General features: G+C 42.1%; 1 protein-coding gene across 3 annotated transcripts; it reads right to left on the bottom strand.

The window, feature by feature from the left end:
- Positions 1–2,211: 2,211 nt before the first annotated feature.
- SERPINB6 (serpin family B member 6) lies at positions 2,212–25,011 on the bottom strand. 3 transcript variants are annotated; one of them, XM_081294680.1, is made up of 7 exons: positions 24,676–25,011; positions 17,096–17,270; positions 15,038–15,190; positions 14,108–14,225; positions 12,711–12,853; positions 3,096–3,251; positions 2,212–2,779 (listed from the first exon to the last, which is right to left on the bottom strand). In XM_081294680.1, exons 2-7 carry the CDS (start codon positions 17,258–17,260, stop codon positions 2,375–2,377), a joined length of 1,140 nt encoding a protein of 379 aa, XP_081150806.1. In that variant the 5' UTR covers positions 17,261–17,270; positions 24,676–25,011; the 3' UTR covers positions 2,212–2,374. The 3 variants fall into 3 exon arrangements, with proteins under 3 accessions (XP_081150806.1, XP_081150807.1, XP_081150805.1); XM_081294681.1 differs by lacking the exon at positions 24,676–25,011 and adding an exon at positions 24,457–24,651; XM_081294679.1 differs by lacking the exon at positions 24,676–25,011 and adding an exon at positions 24,314–24,443.
- Positions 25,012–25,448: the final 437 nt, after the last annotated feature.

Raw genomic sequence — 25,448 nt, 5'->3', positions numbered from 1 at the left:
GGGGTGTGCCTAGGGTCTGGTAATTTCCCACCTGCCCAGAGCATGGTTCCAGTTACATTTTTTTTATCAGATTCAGACACCAGGTAGTATCAGTAGAGTTGTCCCAGGATTGGCTGAGCTACTCTTGAAGCTGCTACCATCATCTGTGCAAATGTCCTGGCCTTGTGGCTTGATCTGGGTCTTAGAATAGCAGAGAAGGACCTTGGATGCTTGTGCTGCTACAGCTGGTGGAAAAGCACCAGGGTGGCAGAGTAGAGGAAAACACATAGCAGCTCCCACCACCAATCAGTATGTCTACAAGCAGAGCTGAGTGGAATTGACCCAAGTGCTAAGGCAGCAAAGGGGGCAGAGATTAGTATGAAGACAGAGATAACCAGCCTTTTCATTCCATCCCAGTCACCTATCAGACACCTACGGCAGGCCCAATGAAGTCAGTGTTTTCAACAGAAGTGGCCCACAGGTCCCTGAAATGTAACCTAGGCAACCTTTATCATTATAACCCACATCAGAGGTGTTATCTACAGTAAAGCTACTAGGAAAACAATAACGTATCCACCCAGCTGTGTGACCTCCAAAATTAGTGATTTTTAAGTTGACTAGGAACAGGCAAAGCTAGCGGGTTTGTTTCAGTTATTCCCCTAGTAATAATTCCATCTTGTGCAAATATTCAGCTTCTGTTTTCATCAGTCTTGATGACAGATCTGTTGAAAGGAACACAAGAGTAGAGAAAAATATACTATGCTACTACAGGGGGTGACAGTTTATTATACCCAGGAGTTTCTGTCATTGTCCCAGCCTTTTGTCTCCCCAAGTTCTCAGAATCATCATGTAAACTGATCATGCCCCATGTTCAAGTCCTTGTTCCAAGACCCTTGTCTTAATTCTTCAGAAAATACCAAGTGTTATACAGAGGAGGGAGAAGGATGCTATTGTTTGACTGATTTGTCCCCAAAGATTTCTGTTTGCCACAAAGGCTTAGTCCTCGTGTGGAGATACTGAGATGGGGGAAGCTTTTAAGAGGCAATCAGGTCATGAGGGCACCACCCTTGGAAAAGATTAATGCAGGTCTCATGGAATCGGGTTAATTCCTGTAAGAATGGGCTGTTATAAGGGAATTTGGCACCTCCATACTCCACTTGGCACTTATATGCATCCTCCCAATGCTATGATCTCAGTTACCATGAGGCCCTCTCCAGAGCCAAGCAGAAGCCAGCACCTTGCTCTTGAACCTACAGAACTGTGAGCTAAACAAATCTCTTAAAAAATAAAGTTCCCAGTCTCCAGCATTTTGTTATTGCAACAGAAAACAAACTAAGACAAAGGGTAAGTACCAAATCAGCAAGCACTTGCACCCCCCACTTTCCTTTCCTCACCTCAATCCTAATTTCCATATTCCCTGACACTCACCAATTCCATTCTGTCACCACAGCTTGAGTACCATAGGTAAAGTGGACCTGGTGCAGAATCAACATATGAGTAGCAGCAGTGAAGTCAGAGGGGGGCAGTGGAGGTCCTCCCCACCATGCCTTGGAAAACAGAACCTGGCCCATTGGTTTCCCCTGTATTGCTGAATGCTACAACTGCATTTCCAGCAGGTAACGTTAGTGGCTGCAGAAACCATGGCCACTGTTTTTTGATAATATTTGCCATGAAGAAAGTCACCTGGTATAGACTCACACAGTTGTTAGGTTATGTCTCTGACCCCTGGCACAATTTGACCTGTCAAGGTAAGGGGGCAGTGTGTGTGTGAATAGACCCATGACCCACCAAACCACAGGGAAGTAGAGATGCACATGCAAAGGGACTGATTTCTCACTGGGCCTAGTTACCTGCTCTCCCACTTCCATGGAGTCTTCTAGAGAACTCACAGAAATTTTAGAATTTTTGAGCTCCCCACAGGGGGTTCCTGAGATGAGCCCTCACCCCTCACCCCTCCTCACAGCTCTGCATTCTACTCTAGACTCCCACTAAAAATGAGATGAGATTTTCATGCCACAGTGGAGAAGAGAGAGGCATCACTTATCTTCTTATGCCTGGAGAAGGGCCAACGGTGATGGCAGTTATCTGCCCACAGTGAAGCCACAGGGTCCTTCCCAGCTGCAAGGGGGTAGGTGACGGCTCATCCCCGGAAGGGATGAATGAACCCAGCAGCCAATGTGACCACAGACCCACAGAGAAGGGCACTTTCAGGTCCTGGAAAAACATCTTACATGCAAACAGTAGTTGACATGGGTATCCAAAATGGGCCCTTTATTTCTGAATTGTTACACTGCACTGATAAGGTCACTTGGGTCACAGGCACATGGTGGAGTGTCGGAAGAAAAGTGGGTCAGAGGGTGAAAGAAGAGGACTGCACCCAGGGATGACTGTTTCCTCATGGAGAAGAAACTCGGCCGCAGAACAGAATCCCTCTGGTCCTGCTGTGCTGGATGAAGAAGAGGAAGGGGTGGTCTGCGCAGAATCGCGCAGTGAACCTCATGCACCTCATCATCATGATAGCGGCAGTGGCGGCTGCAGCTTCAGTACCCTCCTCATTGACCTCCACAAAGGACTTGTGCACGACCTTGGACAGATGCAGGTCTCTCCTGGATGACATTCCAGAAAAGTCTGCCCTGGCCTCATCGAAGGCATCGGTCATGCCCAGGCTGCGAAGGACTTCCTCCAAATCATAATTTTCCTGTAGCTTAAACCGAGGGAGGAAAACCTCCACCTCCTCTTCGTCCATCAGGTCTGGGCTGGTCCACTCTATGTATTTCTCATAAGTAAGTTCCTTCTCCACCTAGAAGGGAGTTGAACATGTCAAGACCGAGCTCATGCTGTCACACAGGGCCACGTGCAATAATGGCGATGCTACACGTTGTGATTGCGAGCCTCACCTTGGCTAGTGGTAACCAAGTTAACTAGACAGAGCTCAGGGACAGCTCAGCAGGAGACCTTACCAAGCATCTGCAAGGCCCTGGGTTCCACCCCCAGCACAGATACAAAAAATAAAATAAAATAAAAAGCTAACTGGGAACTGGAGAAATAAGCTACATCAGAAACCCAAATGCCCTTCCCTTGCCATCACGGCCTCGTTATGGCTTAGTGCTCCTTACCGTTTTCAAGTCAATGTGTTCATCGGGCAGCATGATGATCATATTCAGCTCCTCGCTGACATAGGGAAGGACCAGAATCTTGGTGAATATTTCCCCTATATAGGTCATTTTAAAAGTAGACTTCTTAAACATCATTTGCACAGGCTTCTCCTCATTCTGTAAGGAAATGGACAACTGTTAAGTAGAAACATGACCCAGCTGGCACAGTGGACTAATTCGACAGAGGCGGCCCCTGTGGGCCCCAGGAACACTCTTGACCCAGCTTCTAGGAGAGGCCATGAGGTTCCTCCTAAACCCCTGTTATGGTTAGACACCAAGTGTTCCCAGAGGCCAGTGTGTTAAAGGTTTTATCTACAGAGTGGAGCTATTGGGAGGCGGTGGAACCTTTAAAAGGCAGGGCCTAGTAGAAGTTAGATCATTGGGGCAAGTCCTTGGAGGGGACTGTGAGACCCAAGCCCTTCCTCTCTCCTTCATTTCCTGACTCAGGTGACCAGTTTTGCTTGATCAACTGCTCCCAACTCTTCCATCCACCCCCCCCATGCCTAAGAGCAAAGGGTCTGCCTCATCATGGATGGGAAACTTAAATTTTGAGCTCAGATGTCCCTTTTTAAGTGGATTATCTCATTATTTGGCACACTGAGAGAATGCGGACTAACAAACTGCCCAACACCAAGGTGCCCAGACTCACACACAGCACCTTTCTTGGTGACTTCACCTAGTCTCATGACTTTGAACTTAATCCACGAATTTACAGTTCTAGCCAGGTCCTCTCCCCTGGACTCCAGGCTCATGTATAATACTGGCTGCTTGACACCCACACTTAGACCAAAAGAAAGTCCTAGTGTCACACATGACTGTGGGCTCCTTATATCCTCTTCCTGCTCCACCTACACCTCTGCCCATCACAGTTGGCAGTGACACCATGCATCCAGTTGTCAAAAGCCACGGTGCGTCCTTGCTCACGTCTTTCTCTTACACTCTGCATCTCACTCCTTAGCAGATTATGGTGGCTCTACCTTTGAAGTACAACCAAAACCTCATCTGTTGTTCTTTCTTCCACTGCCATCACCCTATCCCTGGAACACAGAGATGCTCCATCCCTCAGAGGAATCCAGTGAAACATAAGTCAGATCACACCCCTCTGACTGGACAACCTTCCATGACACCCCCTCTCCTAGGAGCAAGATCTGAAGTGCTCAGTACATCCTATAATCGCAACAGCTCATCTCCCATTCCTTGTCTCTCCTCACCTCCTGCTACTCTCCCTCTGCTGGTTCCTACACTCACAGGGGGCTCTATGGAAAATCAGGGTCATTCTATCCCTCCCCTGTCCACTCATCCCTAAAACCTAGAGGGTACAGCCTTTCCTCTTCCTGGTCTTTACTCAAGTATCACCCTCTCAGTGAATGCTTCCTTGATAGACCTGACCTGCAACTATACACCCAACCACAGCTTCCTGTCTGCTTCCTTTGTGTCTCTGCAGCATTTACCACTGCCTAATAACTAATAATATCTTATTTAAGCTCTGGTCTCTCCCTCAAGAAAATGTAAGTTTCATGGGGCAGACATGTTCAGCAGGTCAATACCCGGCACATCGTAGGCACTCAATTAACATCAGCTGAATAAATGAATAAACAAACTGATGAGCAGAAATAGCAAAGGGCCATCCTCAGACCAAGAGAAAAAGACAGAGGACAGTGACCACATCCTACCCTACAATACTGCTTAATTCATGAGTACTCCATAGTTGGATACCAGCAGCTACTAAAATTTTGTTTTTAATTCCATGCAACAGGCACAGCTGAGGGAGCTCCCTAGTTCTCTGGCACAGCACACCATTCTAGATCAAATGGAGTAAACCAAAGACATATCTGCTGTCACTTTCTGTCTCTGCCTTGTCGAACTTGCCTGAACTAGACCTCAGCCACAACACTCTCCTGCCCTTGGCTCCTCAGACATGTCCTTGGCCAGAACTTGGCACACTTTTTCCATAAGTGGGTGGACACTAAATATTTTGGCATTTGTGCTACAGACAGTTTCTATCCTAACTACTTGATTCTACTGTTGTGACACATATAAACAAGTAAGTATGTGTGTGCACCAACAAAACTTTATCTGATAAACTTGATATGGGCCAGCTTTGACGCACAGGCCTGAGGGTGCTGATCCCACCTTATTCAATTTCTCTGCATTCCCCTCCAGAACCCAAGGTCTCCAATCTTATAATAAAAAAGAATCCAATCTTGGTAATTTAATGACTCACTAAATATATAATTATGTAAGCTTTATTTCATTTACAAATGAGGAATTCAAATAAAAATACTTATCAACTCAAAATCCATGTCCCTGGAGACACCCCTGCCACACACTCTGTGGGCTGGTACAGTCAACCCCTGCTGCAGCTCCACCCTCTCCCTCTACTGCAGAAAGCAAGGTAAACTGCTTCACCGCTCTGTATTGAGCAGAAGCCACGTGAGAGCAGTTCTGGTTTCCCTCTGAATACAACGGCAGAACCTCCAAAGAAGGCCTTTTGCTCTCCATCATCTGTCCTTCCTGCTCCATCCTGCCTGGACAGTGGAGGCCGTATCTGAGCCCTCCTGTGAGCACGAGGAAGAGGCCACAGGCTGAGGGGGCAGAGCAGGGAGAGCTGGTTCCCAAGAGCCTCACCCCAGTGCCACATCAGCCCTAGGTTCTCCTCTGCTGTAGGCCTCCTGCGTGGTGAGATGAGCTGTGAGATAAACTGCAGAGATCTGGGGTTTCCGTTGCTTACAGTTGAATGAAGCCCTAACATACATCTTGTTAAAGATGAATTTCAAGGAGAAAAAAAATCATATTTTGAGGGGAAAACAGGACAGTTCATTTCAGAATAAATCTCAACACAAAATGTATGTCTTGAAAAACTGAAGGTTCAGATCCAAGTGGACGAGGAAGATCTAACTTATGGTCAGCGATCAAGAACACATTAGTCCATCCTGTCTGCTTTGCAGCATGTAAAAAAACAAAACTCTATAATTAAAAAAGACTTTTAAAAAATTGGATGCTGTGAGAGAAAGACACCAGGCCATCAGCAAACAATACCTTCCAAGCTGAAGGTGGTTAAACTCAAGAGTCTAATTCTGTGTATGTATCCCTTTGCTTGTTTTTAAACAAAAATATGTACTGGTGTTATCCTTACAAACAAAATAAGACTGAAGATCAGTGATTGGTTCAGTATTTCCTGAGCACCAGCTACATACAAGTCAGCATTTATATGACAGCCATCTGCCCTGGGATGGTTTTCCAACAAATGTAAAAAGTACTTCAACCACTGCAATGTCTTGGAGAGACCAGCAGAGGGCGTAGTGACAGCTTAGCTAAAAGGGCAGAAATCAGATAAGGCTTCCAGTGGGGACAGGACTGTTAAGAAAGAAGTGTGGTGGTGTCCCAGAGGCAGAGTCCATTCACCTGTCCCACACCACCACAGCCTATGGGGCTCCTTATTCACCAAAGCTTGGCTCCACAGCCCAACATCATGATACATATATGCTTGAGGCTGCCATTGCTATGAAACTGACATATCAACGTTTCTATCAAGAGACAACAATAAGGACCTGGTAAGATGTCACCAAGGATGCTGTGGCCTGGCTGCACCAGAGGTTTCTCTACTAGGGTGCTAAGAGTTATCCTGTTGCTGAAATAACAGGGAATCTTGCATGGGATTGCCTATCTTTATTTCTCCTACTAACAGCCAACTTCTTATGATTACACTAGTCATATAATCTAATACCTCCAGATTATCTCAGCCTACCTCATAAACACCTCAGCCAACTCCCGCAAGCACCCTTCCACCATGAAACTGTAAACCATTACGCAAACCTGCTGACTATATGGTTGAAGATAACCAAACTCATCATTTCTGTTTATAGTGACAAAACTGTAAAATAGAACAAAAATGTAAAAATAGAACCTAACTGATCCATGGCTGTTCATTGAGTGCTATAATATTGAAATCTCTCTCAAAAGTGAGATATTGGTAACCTGTAGGCACACTATAAGACAAGAGGGCAGAAGCTGTAATACCTCAGATCTACACTGCAAGAGAGGAAGACACATAGACATCATGAAAAAATAAGGGAGAAAAGTGCCCCAAACAAACCAAGACACTGTAACAATAGAATCCATAGACAGTGCAGTAGGTGAAATGTCAGAGGAGGAGTTCAGAATATACATAACTAAAATGATTTGGGAAATAAAGAATGAGCTAAGTGAGCAGATACAGGCAAAAATCAATCACTCCAACAAAGAGATAAGCAAACAAATTCAAGTGACTATCAATCACAAAAAAAAAAACACAGAAATCCTAGAAATAATAAGCCAATTAAAAAACTCAATAGATAGTATCACCAACAGACTAGACCACTTGGAAGACAGAACTTCAAACAATGAAGACAAAATATATAATCTTGAAAATAAAGTTGACTTCACAGTGAAGATGGTAAGAAACCATGAACAGAACATCTAAGAATTATGGGATACCATCAAAAGACCTAATTTAGGATTTATTGTGATAGAGGAAGGTTCAAAGATTCAAACCAAAGGAATGCACAATCTCTTCAATGAAATAATACCAGAAAATTTCCCAAGCATGAAGAATGAATTGGAAAATCAAATACAAGAGGCCTATAGGACACCAAATGTACAAAATTACAACAGATCTACACCAAGACACATTATAATGAAAATGTCTAGCATACAGAATAAGGATACAATTTTTAAAGGCCGAAAGAGAGAAAAAAATCAGATTACCTATAAGGGAAGACCAATTCGGATCTCAGCAGATTTTTAAACCCAGCCTCTCAAAGCTAGGAGATCCTGGAACAAAATATACCAAGCGCTAAAAAATAATGTATATCAACCAAGAATCTTATATCCAGCAAAATAAAGCTTCAAATTTGATGATAAAATAAAAACCTTCCATGATAAACAAAAGCTAAAGAATTTACAGAAAGCTGCACCACAGAACATTCTTGGCAAAATATTCCATGAGAAGGAAATGAAAATAACTATGAAAATCTGCAAAGGGAAGAACTACAGTAAAAGAAAAGCCAACCAATGGAGAAACCAAGTCAAGCTAAATACCAAAAATAAACAAAAATGACTGGTAACTCAAATCATATCTCAATAATAACCCTAAATGTTAATGGCTTAAACTCACCAATCAAAAGACATCGGCTGGTAGAATGGATTTCAAAAAAGACCCAACAATATGCTGCCTCCAAGAAACTCATCTTATAGGAAAAGAAGCCCACACACTGAAAGTAAAAGGTTGAGATAAAATATACCATTCACATGGTCTATGTAAGCAAGCAAGGATTTCCATCCTCATATCAAATAAAGTAGACTTCAAGCCAAAGTTAATAAAAGGAATAAAGATGGACATTTCATACTGCTTAAAGGAAACATACATCAACAAGACATAACAGTTATAAATATATATGCCCCAAACAATGAAGCACCTACATTCATCAATCAAACTCTTCTCAAGTTCAAGAGTCAAATAGATCACAACACAATAATTCTGGGTGACTTTAACATACCTCTTTCACTACTGGATAGATCCACCAAACAAAAGCTAAACAAAGAAACTATAAACTCAATAATACAATCAATAATTTAGACTTAGCAGACATATATAGACTATTTTATCCATCAATGAGCAGATACACTTTCCTCTCAGCAGCATGTGGATCCTTCTCTAAAATAGACCATATGTTATGCCACAGGACAAATCTTAGTAAATACAAAAATGCAGAGATACTACCCTGCATTCTATCATACCACAAAGGAATGAAATTAGAAATCAATGATAAAATAAAAAATAAAAACTACTCCAATACCTGGAGACTAAATAATATGCTATTGAATGAACAATGGGTTGCAAAAGATATCAAGGAAGAGATTAAAAAATTCTTAGAGGTAAATGAGAATACCAATACAACATATTGAAATCTCTGGGATACTATGAAGGCAATGCTAAGAGGAAAGTTCATTGCATGAAGTTCATAGAAGAAAAAGTCAACAAATAAATTACCTAACACTACATTTCAAAGCCCTAGAAAGAGAAGAACAAATCAATCCAAAGCAGTAGAAAACAGGAAATAATTAAAATCAAAGCTGAAATCAATGAAATTGAAACAAAAGAAACAATTGAAAAAATTGACAAAAAAGTTGATTCTTTGAAAAAATAAATAAAATTGAGAAACCATCGGCCATTCTAACAAAGAGAAAGAGAGAGAAAACGCAAATTATTAACATCCATGATGAAAAAAGATATATTATGATGGACACTACAGAAATACAGAAGATAACTAGAAATTATTTTGAAAATTTGTACTCCAATAAAATAGAAAATATCAAAGGCATTGACAAATTTCTAGAGGCATATGATATTCCTAAACTAAATCAGGATGATATACACAATTTAAACAGATCAATTTCAAGCAAGGAAATAGAGGTCACCATCAGAAGCCTACCAACCAAGAATAGCCCAGGACTGGACAGATACACAGCTAAGTTCTACAAGACCTTTAAAGAAGAACTAACACCAATACTTCTCAAACTATTTCATGAAATAGAAAAAGAGGGAACACTTCCAATCACATTCTATGAGGCAAATATTACCCTGATTCCAAAATCAGACAAAATCAAAGAAAGAAAACTCAGACCAATATCTCTAATGAATATAGATGTAAAAATTCTCAATAAAATTCTGGCAAATCAAATACAAACACATATCAAAAAGATAGTGCATCATGATCAAGTAGGGCTTATCCCAGGGATGCAAGGTTAGTGCAACATACGGAAATCAATAAATATGATTCATCACATCAATAGACTCAAAGATAAAATTCATATGATCATTTCAATAGATGCTGAGAAAGCATTTGCTAAAATACAGCATCCCTTCATGTTCAAAACACTAGAAAAACTAGGGATAACAGAAACATACCTCAACATTGTAAAGGATATCTTTGCTAAGCCCCAGGCTAACATCATTCTAAATGGAGAAAAATTGAAAACATTCCCTCTAAAACCTGGAACAAGACATGGATACCCTCTGTCACCACTTCTCTTTAACATAGTTCTTGAAACTCTAGCCCAAGCAATCAGACAGACGAAAGAAATTATAGGGATACGGATAGGCAAAGAAGAACTCAAATTATCACTATTTGAAGATGATATGATTCTAAACCTATAAGACCCAAAACATTGTACAAGAAATCTCCTAGAACAAATAAATGAATTCAGCAAAGTTCCTGAATATAAAATCAACACCCATTAATCAAAGACATTTCTGTACATCAGTGACAAATCTGTTGAAAGGGAAACTAGAAAAACCACCCCATCTATCTCAAAATAAATTTAAAAAATATTTGAGAATAAATTTAACAAAAGAGGTGAAAGAACTCTACAATGAAAACTACAACACGTCAAATAAAGAAATTAAAGAAGACCTTAGAATATGGAAGGATCTATCTTGTTCTCAGGTAGGCAGAATTAATATTGTCAAAATGACCATACTACCAAAAGCACTATACAGATTCAATGCAATCCCAATCAAAATCCCAATGCCATTCCTTATAGAAATAGAAAAAGCAATCATGAAATTCATCTGGAAAAGTGTAAGAGATCCAGAACAGCCAAAGCAATCCTTAGCAAGAAGAATGAAGCTGGTGGCATTACTATTCCAGACTTAAAACTATACTACAGAGAAATAGTAACAAAAACAGCATGGTATTGGCATCAAAATAGACCTGTAGATCAATAGTACAGAATAGAGAACACAGAGTCTAACCCCCAAACTACTGTTATCTTATATTAGACAAAGGCACCAAAAACGTACATTGGAGAAAAGACAGCCTCTTCAACAAATGGTGCTGGGAAATCCACGTGTAACAAAATGAAATTAAACCTCTATCTGTCACCATCCACAAAACTCAACTCAAAGTGGCTTAAGGACCTAGGAATTAAACCAGAGACCCTGTGCCTAATGGAAGAAAAAATAGGTCCAAATCTCCATCATGTCGGATTAGTCCCCAACTTTCTGTGGTGCAAGAATTAAAACCAAGAATCAACAAATGGGATGGATTTAAATTAAAAACTTCTTCTTAGCAAAAGAAACAATCAGAATGGAAGAAATCAAAGAAAGATTCTACAGAAAATTCTACAGAATGGGAGCAAATCTTTACCACAAGCACATCAGGTAGAGCACTAATCTCTAGGGTATATAAAGCACTCAAAAACCTTAACACCAAAAAAAACAAATAATCCAATCAATAAATGGGCCAAGGAACTGAACAGACACTTCTCAGAAGAGGATATACGATCAATCAACAAACACATGAGAAAATGTTCAGCATCTCTAGCAATTAGAGAAATGTAAATCAAAACTACTCTAAGATTTCATCTCACTCCAGTCAGAATGGCAGCTATTATGAAGACAAACAAAAATAAGTGTTGGCGAGGATGTGGGGAAAAAGACACACTCATACATTGCTGGTGGGACTGCAAATTGGTGCAGCCATTCTGGAAAGCAGTATGGAGATTCCTCAGACAATTGGGAATGGAACCAATATTTGACCCAGCTATCCTATTCCTCAGTTTATATCCAAGGGATTTAAAATCAGCATACTACAGGGACACAGCCATATCAATGTTTATAGCAGCACAATTCACAATAGCTAAATTATGGAACCAACCTAGATGCCCTTCAGTAGATGAATGGATAAAGAAAATGTGGTGTATATACACAATGGGACATTATTCAGCATTAAAAGAGAATAAAATGATGGCATTTACAGGTAAATGGATGAAGTTGGAGAATATAATGCTAAGTGAAGCAAGCCAATCCTAAAAAACCAAAGGCCAAACGTCTTCTTTGATATGAGGATGCTGACTCATAAGGCAATGGCGGGGGGAGCATGGGAGGAATGGAGGAACTTTAGATAGGGCAAGGGGGGGGGAGGGGAAAGAAAGGGGCAAGTGGGTAAGAATGATGGTGGAATGAGTTAGACATCATTACCCTAAATACATGTATGAAGACGTGAATGGTGTGAAAATATTTTGTGTACAATCAGTGACGAAAAATTGTGCTCTATGTGTGTAATATGAAATGAATTGCATTCTGCCATCATGTATTACAAATCAGAATATATGAATAATTTACTTTAAAAAAAGAGAAAGGAGTGTGAAGGTACTGAAGAGAATGGGGAGGATCCAGGTCCACGAGGACCCTCAGACACCAAATTTGGAGTTTGAACTTTATCTCAAAAGTTCCGAGAAGCCAAGAAAGACCTAAAGTTAGCCTGAGAGCTACACCATCAGATTTGCCCTGTAGATTAACACACCAGAGAAAGTAGGGCAGGTGACAATAGGGGGGTGCCAACAGAACCCTTGGTGTCATATAAAAGGAGGATAAGTATGAAAGCAAGGCCCCAAGGTTTCAGGGGGTCCTTGCTGCAGGGCTACCCTACGCCATGCAAGACACAGGCTCCATGTGGTGGCCTTCATGATCTAGAAACCAACAAACACAGGCCCTGTGTCTGGGAATCTCCTTTGTTACTATGCAACATTCACCTTGCTGACTTTAAATGGTCTCTCCTGGGTGAGCTCTTTGTCAAACTGTTTATCCCAGTTTCCTTTGAAGTAGATGGCATTCACGAGAACCAGTTTAGTGTTTGTATTCAATGAACCTGGAGACAGCAACTCTGCAATTTTATCTGAAAGGAAAAATTAAAGAACCAGTTAGCTAAGAGTTTTCTGATGGGTGCATCAGTGATGATACGGAGAGGGGCCCACCTCCTCAAATGGTCAAGCGCAGAGATAAAGGATCACATATGCCCCAAATAATATAAACAGATATTTTTCATCAAAACAAAGCAACAGTCCTGGCACCAAGAAAAAAAAAAAAACTTTAAAGTTCTGGCAAGAAAAATACCATCATTTGAATAAAACATAAAGTGAACAAGTAGATATCAGTAAGTGAATTAAAGGACTGTTTAAAAAAAAGGATTATAAATTTAAATTTTTGAGGCGCCAGATATGTTTGCCCTTATTTAAACACTGCATTACACCACACACACACAACACACACACACACACACACGTATGTATTGAAGCATAACAGTTTTGTTATTTTTAGTACAATTTTTAACAATACTATTATTATCAACTAAAAATATTTAAATTTTTTAAAAGATGACTGGTTACAAGATGCTCTTTACAAATGTAAAAGCACAGTTTACCCAGACATGGTGGTACATGCCTATAATCCTACTGGCTTGGGAGGCTGAGGCAGGAGGACTGTAATTTCAAAGCTAGCCTCAGCAACTTAGGTCCTAAGCAACTTAGCGAGACCTTCTCTCTAAATAAAATATTTTTAAAAGGACTGGGGATTTGGCTCAGTTGTTAAGCACCCCTGGGTTCAAAGCCTGGTACCAAAAAAAAATTTTTTTTTAATTTTACATTAACTTACATTAAAAACCACAAGTAAATGAAGATACTGCTAAGCAACTTGCAATAATGCATGAAAACTGTGGAGCATGAGCCCACACTACAGAGGACACAGCTGAGACCTGTCATGTGAATTTTTCCTTTGGTGAAAAGAAAGAACAGCCAACAACAAAAAAATTTAAGTGTGGATTGCTGACTACTGGAAAACATCATGGATACACTGAGAACAGCAGAGAGAAGAAGCTAGAGAAAATGTCATCCATTGACAGTATTTCAGCAGCAGATTTTAAAGTTATTTCAAGAACAAAAATATCATTCTTCATATTTGACAATCTTGTTAAGGAACTGAAAATAAGACTGATTAAAATACTTAAAAAAAGAACAATAGGATGAGACTGTAGCTGAGTGGAACAGCATCTGCTCAGCATGCACAAGGCCAAGGGTTGGATCCCCAGCACTGCAAACAAAGCAAAAACAACCCCATCATCAACAGAAACAACAAATAAAAACTATGTTTTTACCTTCTGTCTTTTTAGCTACCCAGGTGTTTATGTGTTTTCTGGACTCCTCTGTAGCATTCAGAAAGTCAAGCTCTTCCATCTCTGCTTGGTAGAATTTCTGGCAGGAATCTTTAAAAGACTAAATCAGAACGACATAATTGCATGGTTCCAAAAATAATTAACACCAACAGTGTACTTCTTTAATGTACCAAAGCACAAAAATCAAAAATGTGCAGATTTAAAGATGTAATTTACAAATAAATATGTAGAATGAACCTAAAATCCACCTTCTCAGTTCTTGGCCATCTTTAAATGGCCCAAGTATCAAATAAACTTCATTGCATAAAGATGGCTGGATCTTTATGGGACTTGCTAAGCCTCAAGAGGTAACTGGGAGGAAGCTGGGATACAGTTACTGTGGAGAGAGTGCTAACCCAGCAAGAGCTCAGACACCACTGCACTCTAGAATGAGAGAGGCTGAACACAGAAAGTAGAACACAGGAAAGCAAGCCATGATGATGACGATGATGATGAAGACAACACTGAAGTAGATCCGAATACGCCGACAATTGAAGAACAAAAGAAAAAAAATGCAAAACAACATATGTTGGATAAAGGCACAAATGCAGGAAAAATTACTACAAAACAAAATTTCTACATGTGCAGGAAGAACATATCAAATCCACAAAAGCTCTAATTCTGGGAGGGATGATGGGTTGTGGGAAAGAGGTTGATGAGGGCTCTTCCTTTGCTGGCCCTATTGCATTCTGCACAAAAAATATACTCACGTGTGACTTGAGTAGTTTTCTAATTTTTTAAATGAAAGGGTGTGAACAAATACATGAGTAACCAGAAACCTGAGTGAATTCACAGCCCAGGTCTTTCAGCTGCACCACGAGTCCCCCTCCTCCCCACCACCTTGCTTCATCAAAAGCAGCGAGTATGACTTACTGAGACGAAATCATAAGACTTTTCTCCAAAGAGCCTGTTGGCTGTTCTAAGCAAGTACTGTGTGTCCGTCTTGTTCACTTCAGTGAGAAGGGACTGGAAGCCCTGGTGGACATCTCCACCTCCACTGCTGCTGCTTTTATTTAAAGAAAGTACCTGAAATCAGAAACACAACAAAAACACACCATTGCAGTAGGCCCTGACTACAGGGAACAAGCAAACTATACTAAACTTGGCCTAAGAACTGTGCAGATTCTTACCACCAACCAATTAGAGACAAAAAGTATCTTGAAAGCTCATTCTCCAGTGTCCCTTCCAGGTTCCTTCTCTGTACCCTGTCAGTATTGGTCTGAGCAGAAATGGCTCTCCACAATGCAGGCTCTTTGTAGCTATAGCCTAGCTGGAGACGGGGCTACCAGCCAGACCTCCCATCTCTGCGAACATAGACTGCTCCTAAAAGTTGTAAGGTACAGTTTTTCCCACCCTTAGGTCTGGAATGGCTCTAACCAACAGAATTCAGCAGAAGCAATGCTGTCCAGGCCTGAGCAATTAAAACCCCTAGCAGCTGTCACATTCACTCTTTTGTACCCTGCTGCCATGATGGAAGGAAGTCCAAGCTATCCCCTTGGAGGATTTGCTACACACAGGCTGAGTTGCCTGGAAGAGAAACAAGATGCCAGATGTGAAAGAAGACTCCAGGGACCTTGCAATCCAGCTGCCCATTGCAATAGTAGCATGAATGACCCCAACTGGCTTATATAACAGGGAGCATTAAGAACTGCCTGTGAGGCCACCGAATCTGAAAAACAATCCACCATTATTATATCTAGCCAGTAAGTTTGGGGGTGGTTTGTTTTGCAGCAACAGATAACACATGCAGCAATGCAGAAGTGTTCTAACATAATGAAAATATAAAAAACGTGGTGCTGGATTTGGACATGGCAGTTGGCAGAGGCTGGAGGTATAGGGATGAAATTACTACTGCAGACTACAGAAACAGGGGCTTGTGATATGGTAGACACTGCTGGGGAAATAAAATGTTCACCTGCAGCACGAGGTAAGATAGGGCACGTTCCCAACTCCCACATCTGCCTAAGATGCCCGGGAAGCATGTACCTTCCTTTTAGCTGCCTAAGTTATAGAGTATGGGAAGAGAGAGATGAGCCAAAGAAAAAATTGTTCCATTTTCAAGCAGAATTTCAAGGAACTATTTCTAACCCAGGTCTTGATGGGTAGAACATAAAGGTGTTTCTTATCTCGGAGCTCCCTCTCCATTTGACAAAATGATTCTCAACATAAGAAATGACCTCAGGGTAGAGCTCAAATACATGGCCTCAGGAGCAAGGTCAAGATCCACTTTGTAAAAACCTTGGGACAACAAAGGTAGCATCTTGTAGACCTCTAGACAAAGGGGTTTCTAAGCAACTCAAGGGCATTGTCCCACAGCACCCTTACTTCCAACCCAATACACAGTCTGTTTCAAACAGGCTTGTGCATTTGGCTTGGTCCAATGCAGCAGGCTATTACTTGAGACCCAGAAATCCTATGACGGTATTAAAGGAGTTATAAAACCTTGTAACTAAAAGGTGAGACAGTTCAAAGTGAAGAGAGGTCCTTGAACCCCAACTCTCTTTTGGCAGGAGAAAGGCTAAGAGAGAAACAAACATGAAACATGACCCATTTTTTCTGGAAAAGGACGGGAGTTGCCAAGCGCTAAGCCAGAATGCACAGGGGAGTGCCATGGCCTGACATGTGGAGGACCAGGAATGCTTCCCAGGAAACCCAGGTGGAGCCAATCAAGGAATATTCTCACCCTGAGGGAAGAGGAGCCTGGCACACACACCTGGCTGGGTTTGGAAATTGCTACAGTTCAGGGACTGCAATGTGCTCACAGGGGTGCTCAGCAGGGGTAGCATGTGCTTCTTGTCAACTCTCCATCCACACCCCTCTGATACCCTCTGATGTCCATCCACAGCAATCCCTTTGGGATTTGAAGTGTGGAGAATCAGCTCAATTGACAACTATCAGCATTTACTATTACTCCCAAAGGACACCAGGTACCTGAGCCATCTGGACTGCGGTGGTTCCCTTTGCCCCCAAGAGGACCATGGCCAGGGCCGAGGAGATGCTGATGGGTGAGTAAAACACATTTTTTGAACTATCTTCACCCAGCGTTTTCAGAAGGTTTAAGGCAAAGGTGCCACTTGCTTCCAACAGAGGATCCATGATGTCGAGCCTGGAACAATGGACTTCAGATCAGTATCACATGAACACAGGCTCACAGGCCAACTGCACGTTCCCTCCCGTTAACTCCACTGCTGCTGTGGTGCAGTAAGCAAACAGACACACACAGAACTCTGAGGGTCTCTTTTGAGGTATCAAGATCATTTTATGTCCTAATATTCAATGAAAAAGAAGAGTAAAATTTAATACTATGATCCTGTTGTGTGAAGACCTGTGCATGGGCAAAGTATAGATGGGACACACGCACCACGTTACTGCAGTCACTTCCTGGAGTGGATAAGAGAAAAGGTGATTAACTTTGGCTTCCACGTCTGTATTCTTTGTGTGTTGTAAGAGCTTATTGTGTCATTTAATTTGAAAACCATTTAAAATTATAAATTCACTTGCAAAGTTAAAAAGACATGACACACAAGTGTTTTTATAATTTGGGAGCGTTCCCCATTTTAGGGTAATCTAAGCCTTAAAATAAATATGGGAAATAAAACCACATGAGACCCTTGTCTCCTCTGAATCAAATACCCACCCATCACCCCCAACAAATGAGGGTGCACATACAAGCATGCTCAACAGGACACCACTTAACCCTCAGTTCTCCTTCTAGGAAACCTATGCATGGGACAATATCTGTGGTCCACTGAACAAGGTCCCCAGACACATCCAGGTCCTAATCCCTGGAACCTGTGAAATTTCCCTCATGTGGCAAGAGAATTTGCTGCTGTGATTAAGAATGGACCATTCAGGTGGCCCCCAAATAGAGTCACATGTAGTTTATAAAAGGGGTTGTCAACCTGAGTAAAGAGAGAGAGAGAGAGAGAGAGAGAGAGAGAGAGAGAGGCTCTCTAGAACAAAAGATTTCCATTCAGAATAGAAAAGGGTTGCAAACCTGGTGGGAAGACTATGAAAATCAAAGATGCATGGGAGTAAGGGTAGGGAGAATGAGACCAAGAGAGAACTTGTAATGACAAATAAGAGCCTAAGCAGCCAGGCGCTGTGGTTCATACCTGTAATCCCAGTGGCTTGGGAGGTTGAGGTAGGAGGATTGCAAGTTTAAAGCCAGTCTCAGAAACCTATCAAGATCCTGACTCAAAATTAAAAAAAAATAAATAAAATAGACTGGGAATATGGCTCAGAGGTAAAGTGCCCCCAGATACAATCCCTGGTACCAAAAAAAAAAAAAAAAAAAAAGTCATTGGTCTCAAACACCCTTGCTTTATGGCAACAACTGGGCCTTAGAGGCCCATGTTCAATTTTTCTAGTCCAACAATGGGTAGAAAAACTAAAAGATACATAGAAAACAGACAAAAGGAAGGACATGGAGAGTGTCATTTTAATCTGAAAGTCTCATGCCTTATGCCAAAGTTCTGCATGTGTTTCTTCCCAGGTCTGTCACTCCCCAAGCCAACTGAGCTAATTTCACTCCCAAATTTCTGGGCAATCTATCAATCTTTCAGTTGATGGAAATTCATCCACTATGAAAATTACCTTGTGCACTGTTGATTGTCTTATGTAAGAAACATATTAAGCAAAGAGAGAGACAATATTTTAAGAAACATAACCTAGGGTACTTCCAATGTGACTTACCAGTCACTTAGCAGAGATCATATCAGTCTAAGAATCCTGAGAATTCCAGACCATCATACACCATTTTGTGATCATCACACTGAAGTCCTCCTCACATACCTTCCCATGTCCACCCCTCACCAAATTTTCTTTAAAAAAGCCCGAGAACCCCCAAATCATCTCACTCTCAAGATGACTCACATTCCCCCCTGAATGTCTATATTCCTTGCTTTCTTAAATAAATCTCTGCCTCAGACATGTTCTTCAATCCATTTCTGCACATCTATCAAGAACCCTACTCATCTTAAGTTGAGGTCCACCCCTCCAGAAACTCCTTAGACCTCTTCCAGTGACAGTTTAACCTATGTCCTTGTTTCTTTTAATGAAGGAATTGTAAAGTACAAAATCTGAATACCAGAGAAGGAGATGAGTACTGGTGCTGATAGAAAATACAGTTGCTGCTCAATTCACAATAGCCAAACTATGGAACCAACCTAGATGCCCTTCAATAAATGAATGGGTAAAGAAACTGTGGTATATATACACAATGGAATATTACTCAGCAATAAAAGAGAATAAAATTATGACATTTGCAGGAAAATGGATGGAGTTAGAGAATATCATGCTAAATGAAGTAGGCCAATCCCCAAAAACCAAAGGCCAATGTTTTCTCTGATAAGTGAATGCTAAACCAAAATTGGGGGAGTGCGCATGCGATGAGTGATGGAACTTTGGATGGGCAAAGGGCGGGGAGGGTGCATGGGGGTAGAAAAGATGGTGAAATGAGACAGACAGCATTACCAGAGGTACATGTATGATTGCATGAATAGTGTGACTTTACCTAAGTTAAGCAGGTCTATAATGAGCTGCACAGGACTTTACCTCCAAAGTTTTGAGGTACCAATTCATAGCTTCCCTACCTCCAGCTCTGCTGTTAAAGAACTTTCCTGACATTCGGACCCCAGCTCCATCTATCTCACAACACCCCGACTCTTTCAAGCTTAGGAAATCTTATCCACATCCCTGATATACAGAAATGTCCTAGTGATGTGTCCTTCTCTGGGCCCAGTTCATTCTTTTTGGTGGAGATTTGGAGGGCCCTTTCAATGTAGCAATTTAAAAATTTCTCCTTTCTACTCAGGGAAAACAAATTAAAGTGCTTTCTCATTTCCTGCAGAATCTCTGTTCTCTGCTTTTTTACCTCCTATTTGTCAGGAACTAACACTCTTGGAATGAACTCATCTAGGACTTTCCAACCTTCTGAATGTCACAGCACACACAAAGAATGATACTAGTACTATACTTTGGGACAAGGCTACTTGCTGTAGAGGTGTGCAGCTCAAATCTCCAGCCACCAGGCTGCCCCCTCCAGCTGCCCTGAGTTGGAGAGGTCAACACCTTGACAATATCCCAACACACAGTGAAAAGTTCTACTCAGACCTTTTACTTCTCTTGCATTTTCTGTAACAATTACATTTTGTCCCATTTTCTGGAGAAAGACCATTGTCCTCCAATCTTTCTTTCTTTTTTTTTTTTTTTTTTTTTTGGCTAATATCAGTTGTTACACTTTTTAATTTCCAAGGACTGTTTTTCTCTGATGTCCTTGGTTCCAATTCCTCAAAGAACATCCACTATAATTCTCTTGAGCTTCTTTTGCACCCTGCCTTGTCTTTCCCTGGTGTTTTGCTATTGTTGTGGTGGTGGTGGTTGGTGATTGTTTTATTCTATGTAGGTTTCTGTTTCATGCTTAGTATTCCCAAAAGTGCCCACCAAACCCTGGGTGTCAGTTCATATTTAGGGGAAAACACAAAAGGCTGCTGGAAATTCTGTTTACACAAGTGGGACTTGTCCGCTGGGGGCTTTTCTGCTGATGTGATCAAGGAGTCACAGTAGCTTTTTCTGCTGAAGAATGGCAAATAGAAAAAAACCCTGGTCTGGCTGCTGGCTCTGATGTGTAAATAGCTGGAGTGGGGGCTGGGGTGCTTCTGCTGGATCCCTCTCCCCTCATTTCAGCCCAGTGCTTTTCTCATCAGTTCTTGCAGGGCTGAGACCTACCTCCTATCACGGGCTGCTAGGGAAGAGGGGGGCTGCCTGGTTGCCAGGGCAGAGGGGATGGCATCTGAGGTTCAAACCACTCCATAAACAGACTTTCTACCAAGGGGCCCTACTGCCACCTGCACTTCACCCTCCCTCTCCAGGGACTCCAAGGTTGAGACTGTCCTCTCCTTCTGGGCTGCTCCTCCCTCCTCCCTCCACAGACACTGAGCTCCTTCCTCTAGCCACTTTCCTGCTCAAAACTCTGCTGGCATCTCTTGTCCACTGCTCAGTTCCTCTCTCCTTGTCTTGTCCTTGGTTTTAATGATTTAAAGGGCTCTTTGCCTGTTGGGTTAGCAGGGTTTTGTGGAAAGAAGAAGATGAATACACATGGCCACAAATATACCAACTATTTTTGTAAGAATAATAGAACAATATGTGAATGCTGAAAAGCCACATTTCTTGAGTTATTATTTAGTCCCTCTTTTGTCATATATGTGTCCAAGCATTAAATCCCATGTATTAAAATCTTTATTTGTCCTGAAACATAAATTTGAAAATAACCTGGAACTATGACATAATCATAAAACAATTTTCATTTTTACTTTGCAATAACATATAAATCCTTAACAATAAATTATAAAAGGATTAGAGTTCCAATCCTAAAAAGAGAAAGTAATCCAAATTCTAAGAATTTTACCAATCACTAAGATATTCCAAATAATAAAGAAAATCATAAGCAATCTAGTGAGATTTTTTTAAATGAGGTCTTTCTCTTACCTATTCATGTTCCAGTAACAAGGATACACATTTCACAGATGGCATTGCAAACTCAGTGCCTAACTATGGCCTTTCCAGTGCCTACTTCTACAGCTGCAGGAAATAAGATGTGGACACTTCATACACACACATAGACACACACACACACACACACACACACACACACACACACATAAAATTCATACACATTTCAAAATTACTCACTGCTTTGAAAATAAATAAAAACAATTTTATAATTGTTTTTTATAAATTGTTTTATAAATAAAAACAATTTTAATCATTGACATAAAAAAGAGATTAAGGCTCTCTTAATGAGCTACTTTATACATATTTTGAACATCTAATAAATCTACCCTAGGGTTATTTCTTCCCCCGAATCATGACCAGTAACTTTGAGCAGTTCATGTTCACAACTGAATTTATTCAATTGATCAAGTCCAAAAAACTTTTAAGGTGTCAATCTTTGATTGTGTTCTTGATTTCTTCGACTAACAGTGTTTTCATTTCCTACCAAATGTAACCATGTAAAGTCAATTTAAATGGAAACTTGCGTTCCTGTTTTGTCTCTGCTTTGCTTTACTGTGCAGTTGCAGGTGTGTCTGGGTATGTGTGGTTGTGTGTAATTTCTTTGAGCAGTAGATGCCTAATAGGTAATAATTAGATATTATTTTCTTCTTCTGATGTGTTCTTGTCCCAATCCCTGACCCAGCCATCTTAGAAACGTAAGGTGTGTGGTCTTCCATGTGATCCTACAACATCCACCTGGCTACTCTCATGGGCAGATAGATATAAAAGGGGAAATATTAATGCTGTTTGTTCTAATTTCATTCTACTGTTAATGGCATGAGTTAAATGTAATAAAATGCCTTGGAATGGAATCTTAATTATAGTAATCCCTAAGTATATGAGGGCACAGGACCTCCATAGCAAATCAAAACCCTCAGATGTTCAATTACTTTATATAAAATGATGTAGTATTTACTGTAACCTATGCCCACCCTCCTGTATTCTTCAGATCATCTCTAGATTCCTTATGTCAGCTAATACAACGTAAGTGCTATATAAACAGTTGTTAAACCATATTGTTTAGGAAATAACAAGGAAAAAAGGCTGCATATGTTCAGTAGAGAATCAATTTTCCTCCCAATATTTTTCATTCACTGTTGATTAAATCTGTGGATAGGTAACATGTGGATATGGAGTGCCAACTGTATTTTGCTTATGGAACCAAGTACCCCCTTTGTCAAGGCACCAAATCATAAGGGATGCAATTACTCAGGGGTAGTCATGAAACTCTGGCACATACCCAAGATATACTGATAACAGCAGTCATTCGGGGTAATCACAGTACATGTTACCGAGCCTCAGCACTGCAATGCCCCACCCCTAGGCCTTGAATCCAAAAGTTCCTTAATTCATCTGAATTTATCCCAGCAATTCTAACTCATAGGAGGAAGGAAGCAGGCAGCCAGGGCAAGTTCCTAACATCAGTATAACTAACTGAACCCCACCCAAGATGAAAAACCAGACCCAGCTTCCCCCTGGTATCTGAGTATTTCTCACCCCATGTGAATGTTAATTTTCCATGAAGTCTGTCAAAATTGAGCTTAAGGTGCCCTTCAACAGGTGAATGAATAAAAAAATGTGATATACATATGAGATGGGATATTACTCGGCCTTAAAGAAGAATAAAATTATGACATTTGCTGGTAAATGGAGCAGGAGACTATCATGCTAAGTGAAATAAGCCAATCCACAAAAACCAAACTCAGAATGTTTTCTCTGATATGCCAATGCTAATTCACAATAGGAGGTGGCTAGGGAATAACAGTTACTTTAGATTAGGTAGAAGGGAGTGAAGGGAGAGGAGTGGGTATGAAGATAGGAAGAACAGTAGAGCGAATCTGACATTATTACTACCCTCTGTGCACATATAACTATATGACCAGTGGGATTCTACAGCATGTATAACCAGAAGAATGAGAAATTATACTCCATTATATATAACAAAGTGCACTCTACTGTCTTGTATAACTAAAACAAAAATTTATTTTAAATTTGAGTTTAAAGGGAAAGGAGAGAAGGAACTAATTTAAATGCCAATTTTATCCAACACACAACCCTAAACATAAGTAAAACTTTTCCCATATTCTCTTATTTAAAAAAAAAAAATTGTAGGCGTAGACAGACAGGATGCCTTTATTTTATTTGTTTATTTTTACATGGTGCTAAGGATGGAACCCAGTGCCTCACACTTGCTTGGCAAGTGCTCTACCATTGGGCAGCCCCAGCTCCTCCCCATACCCTCTTATCCTTGAAAAGACCAAATCTTGTAATTTACTGCCTGCAGTACATTTAATTAAATAAAAAAAAACAAAACAGATCCTTAACAAGTTCTCAAACGATCCTCCAGAGGGGAGACCACGGCTCCTGCACGGGAAAGACGCTGAGGGACCCCTCTCCCGCCGCCCCTGGCACCGACCCCTCGGCCTCTCACGCCTCCAGCCCTGCGGGTTCCTAAGGCCCAGCTCCCTGCGTCACGAGCCCGCGGTCTCCGGGTCGCCAGGAGGGAGCGGTCACCACGGGCCAGGGCCTGGCGGAGTCACCTGTGGGCTCGCGATGGGCTGGGATTACGGGTGGCCGCGGGACGAGCGGGGTCACCTGCGATCCGGGATCCCGGAGCTGCCGCTGGGCCGGCTCCGCGCCGCCCCCATCCCGCTGCAACCGCCGGTCCCTCGGTCGCTGAGCCTGCGCGACCCGGATCCGGGCGGTCCACCGCGGCCAGATCCTGCCCACAGACTCACCGGGTGGCGTCGCCGTCCGCGGCGGCCGCGGGGATCCAGAAGGGGAACCTGAGCCGACGCTGCCCCCGTGCCCGGCACCGCCCCACTTCTCCGGGCGCAGGGTCCCCGCGTCCCAGCCCCGCTTGTCCCCCGCCGCCACTCCCGGCCCCAGGCGCTTTCCCCGAATTGGAGCGGATAACGGACCCCCGCGTGCCACGGCGGTTCCCACCAGACACGTACCCCAGACTCTCGGCGCCACGGCCCACGGCGAGCAGAGCAGAAGGAAGAAGATGTCCCGGCCTCCAGGCCTCAAATACCGGCCGGGCGGGGAAGTGGGCGGAGTCCCGGGAAGGGAGCCAGGGCGCCGCGGGGACAGCAGCGGCCTTCGGCCACCGCGGGAGGAGGCGGGGAGAGAGAAGGCAGGGCGGCGACACGGAGGCCGCAGGTGTGCAGCAGGTAACCACTGCACTTTAACCCCAGTCCTGCAGGCGGTCTGCCCCGCTGCGGACTCCACCCGTGCTGGGGGGGCCGTGGGTCCTCTCCCGTAGCAGGGTACGAACTTCATTGCGGCGGGGACTGGAATGGCGGGTGAAACCACCGCCTGCTGCTCCGGGAGGTTTCCAGCAGGGGGCGTCAACGCGCACCCCACCAACCTGTTTACTGTGAATAAGTAAGAATAATATTACTTGATAATTAAGTACCAGCTCTTAATGGGCATAAATGAGTGCAGAAAAGAAATTTTAAATGAGAAGGAAAAAAAAGTTTAATTCTGGGACTGAAGGTAGAGCTCAGTGGTAGGAGCGCTTTCCTCGCATGGAGGAGGGCCTGGGTTCCATTCCCAGCTATGGAAAAAAGATAAATGAGCAAAGCTCTTTGCTCATTCCAAAGATTCCAGTACTCTGAATGAGACCCCAAGGTACTACTGACAAATAATGACAATGAAAAAAAGATGACAATGAAAAAGGTTTAATGCTTGGCTAATAACCCTCCGTCTTCCTTTTAAAAATTGTTTG

Source organism: Spermophilus citellus, assembly GCF_964194105.1.
Source record: "Spermophilus citellus genome assembly, chromosome: 5".
NCBI classification, from domain to species: Eukaryota; Metazoa; Chordata; class Mammalia; order Rodentia; family Sciuridae; genus Spermophilus; species Spermophilus citellus.
The sequence above is the reverse complement of the archived record's forward strand: the minus strand, read 5'-3'. Positions and strand labels throughout refer to the sequence as shown.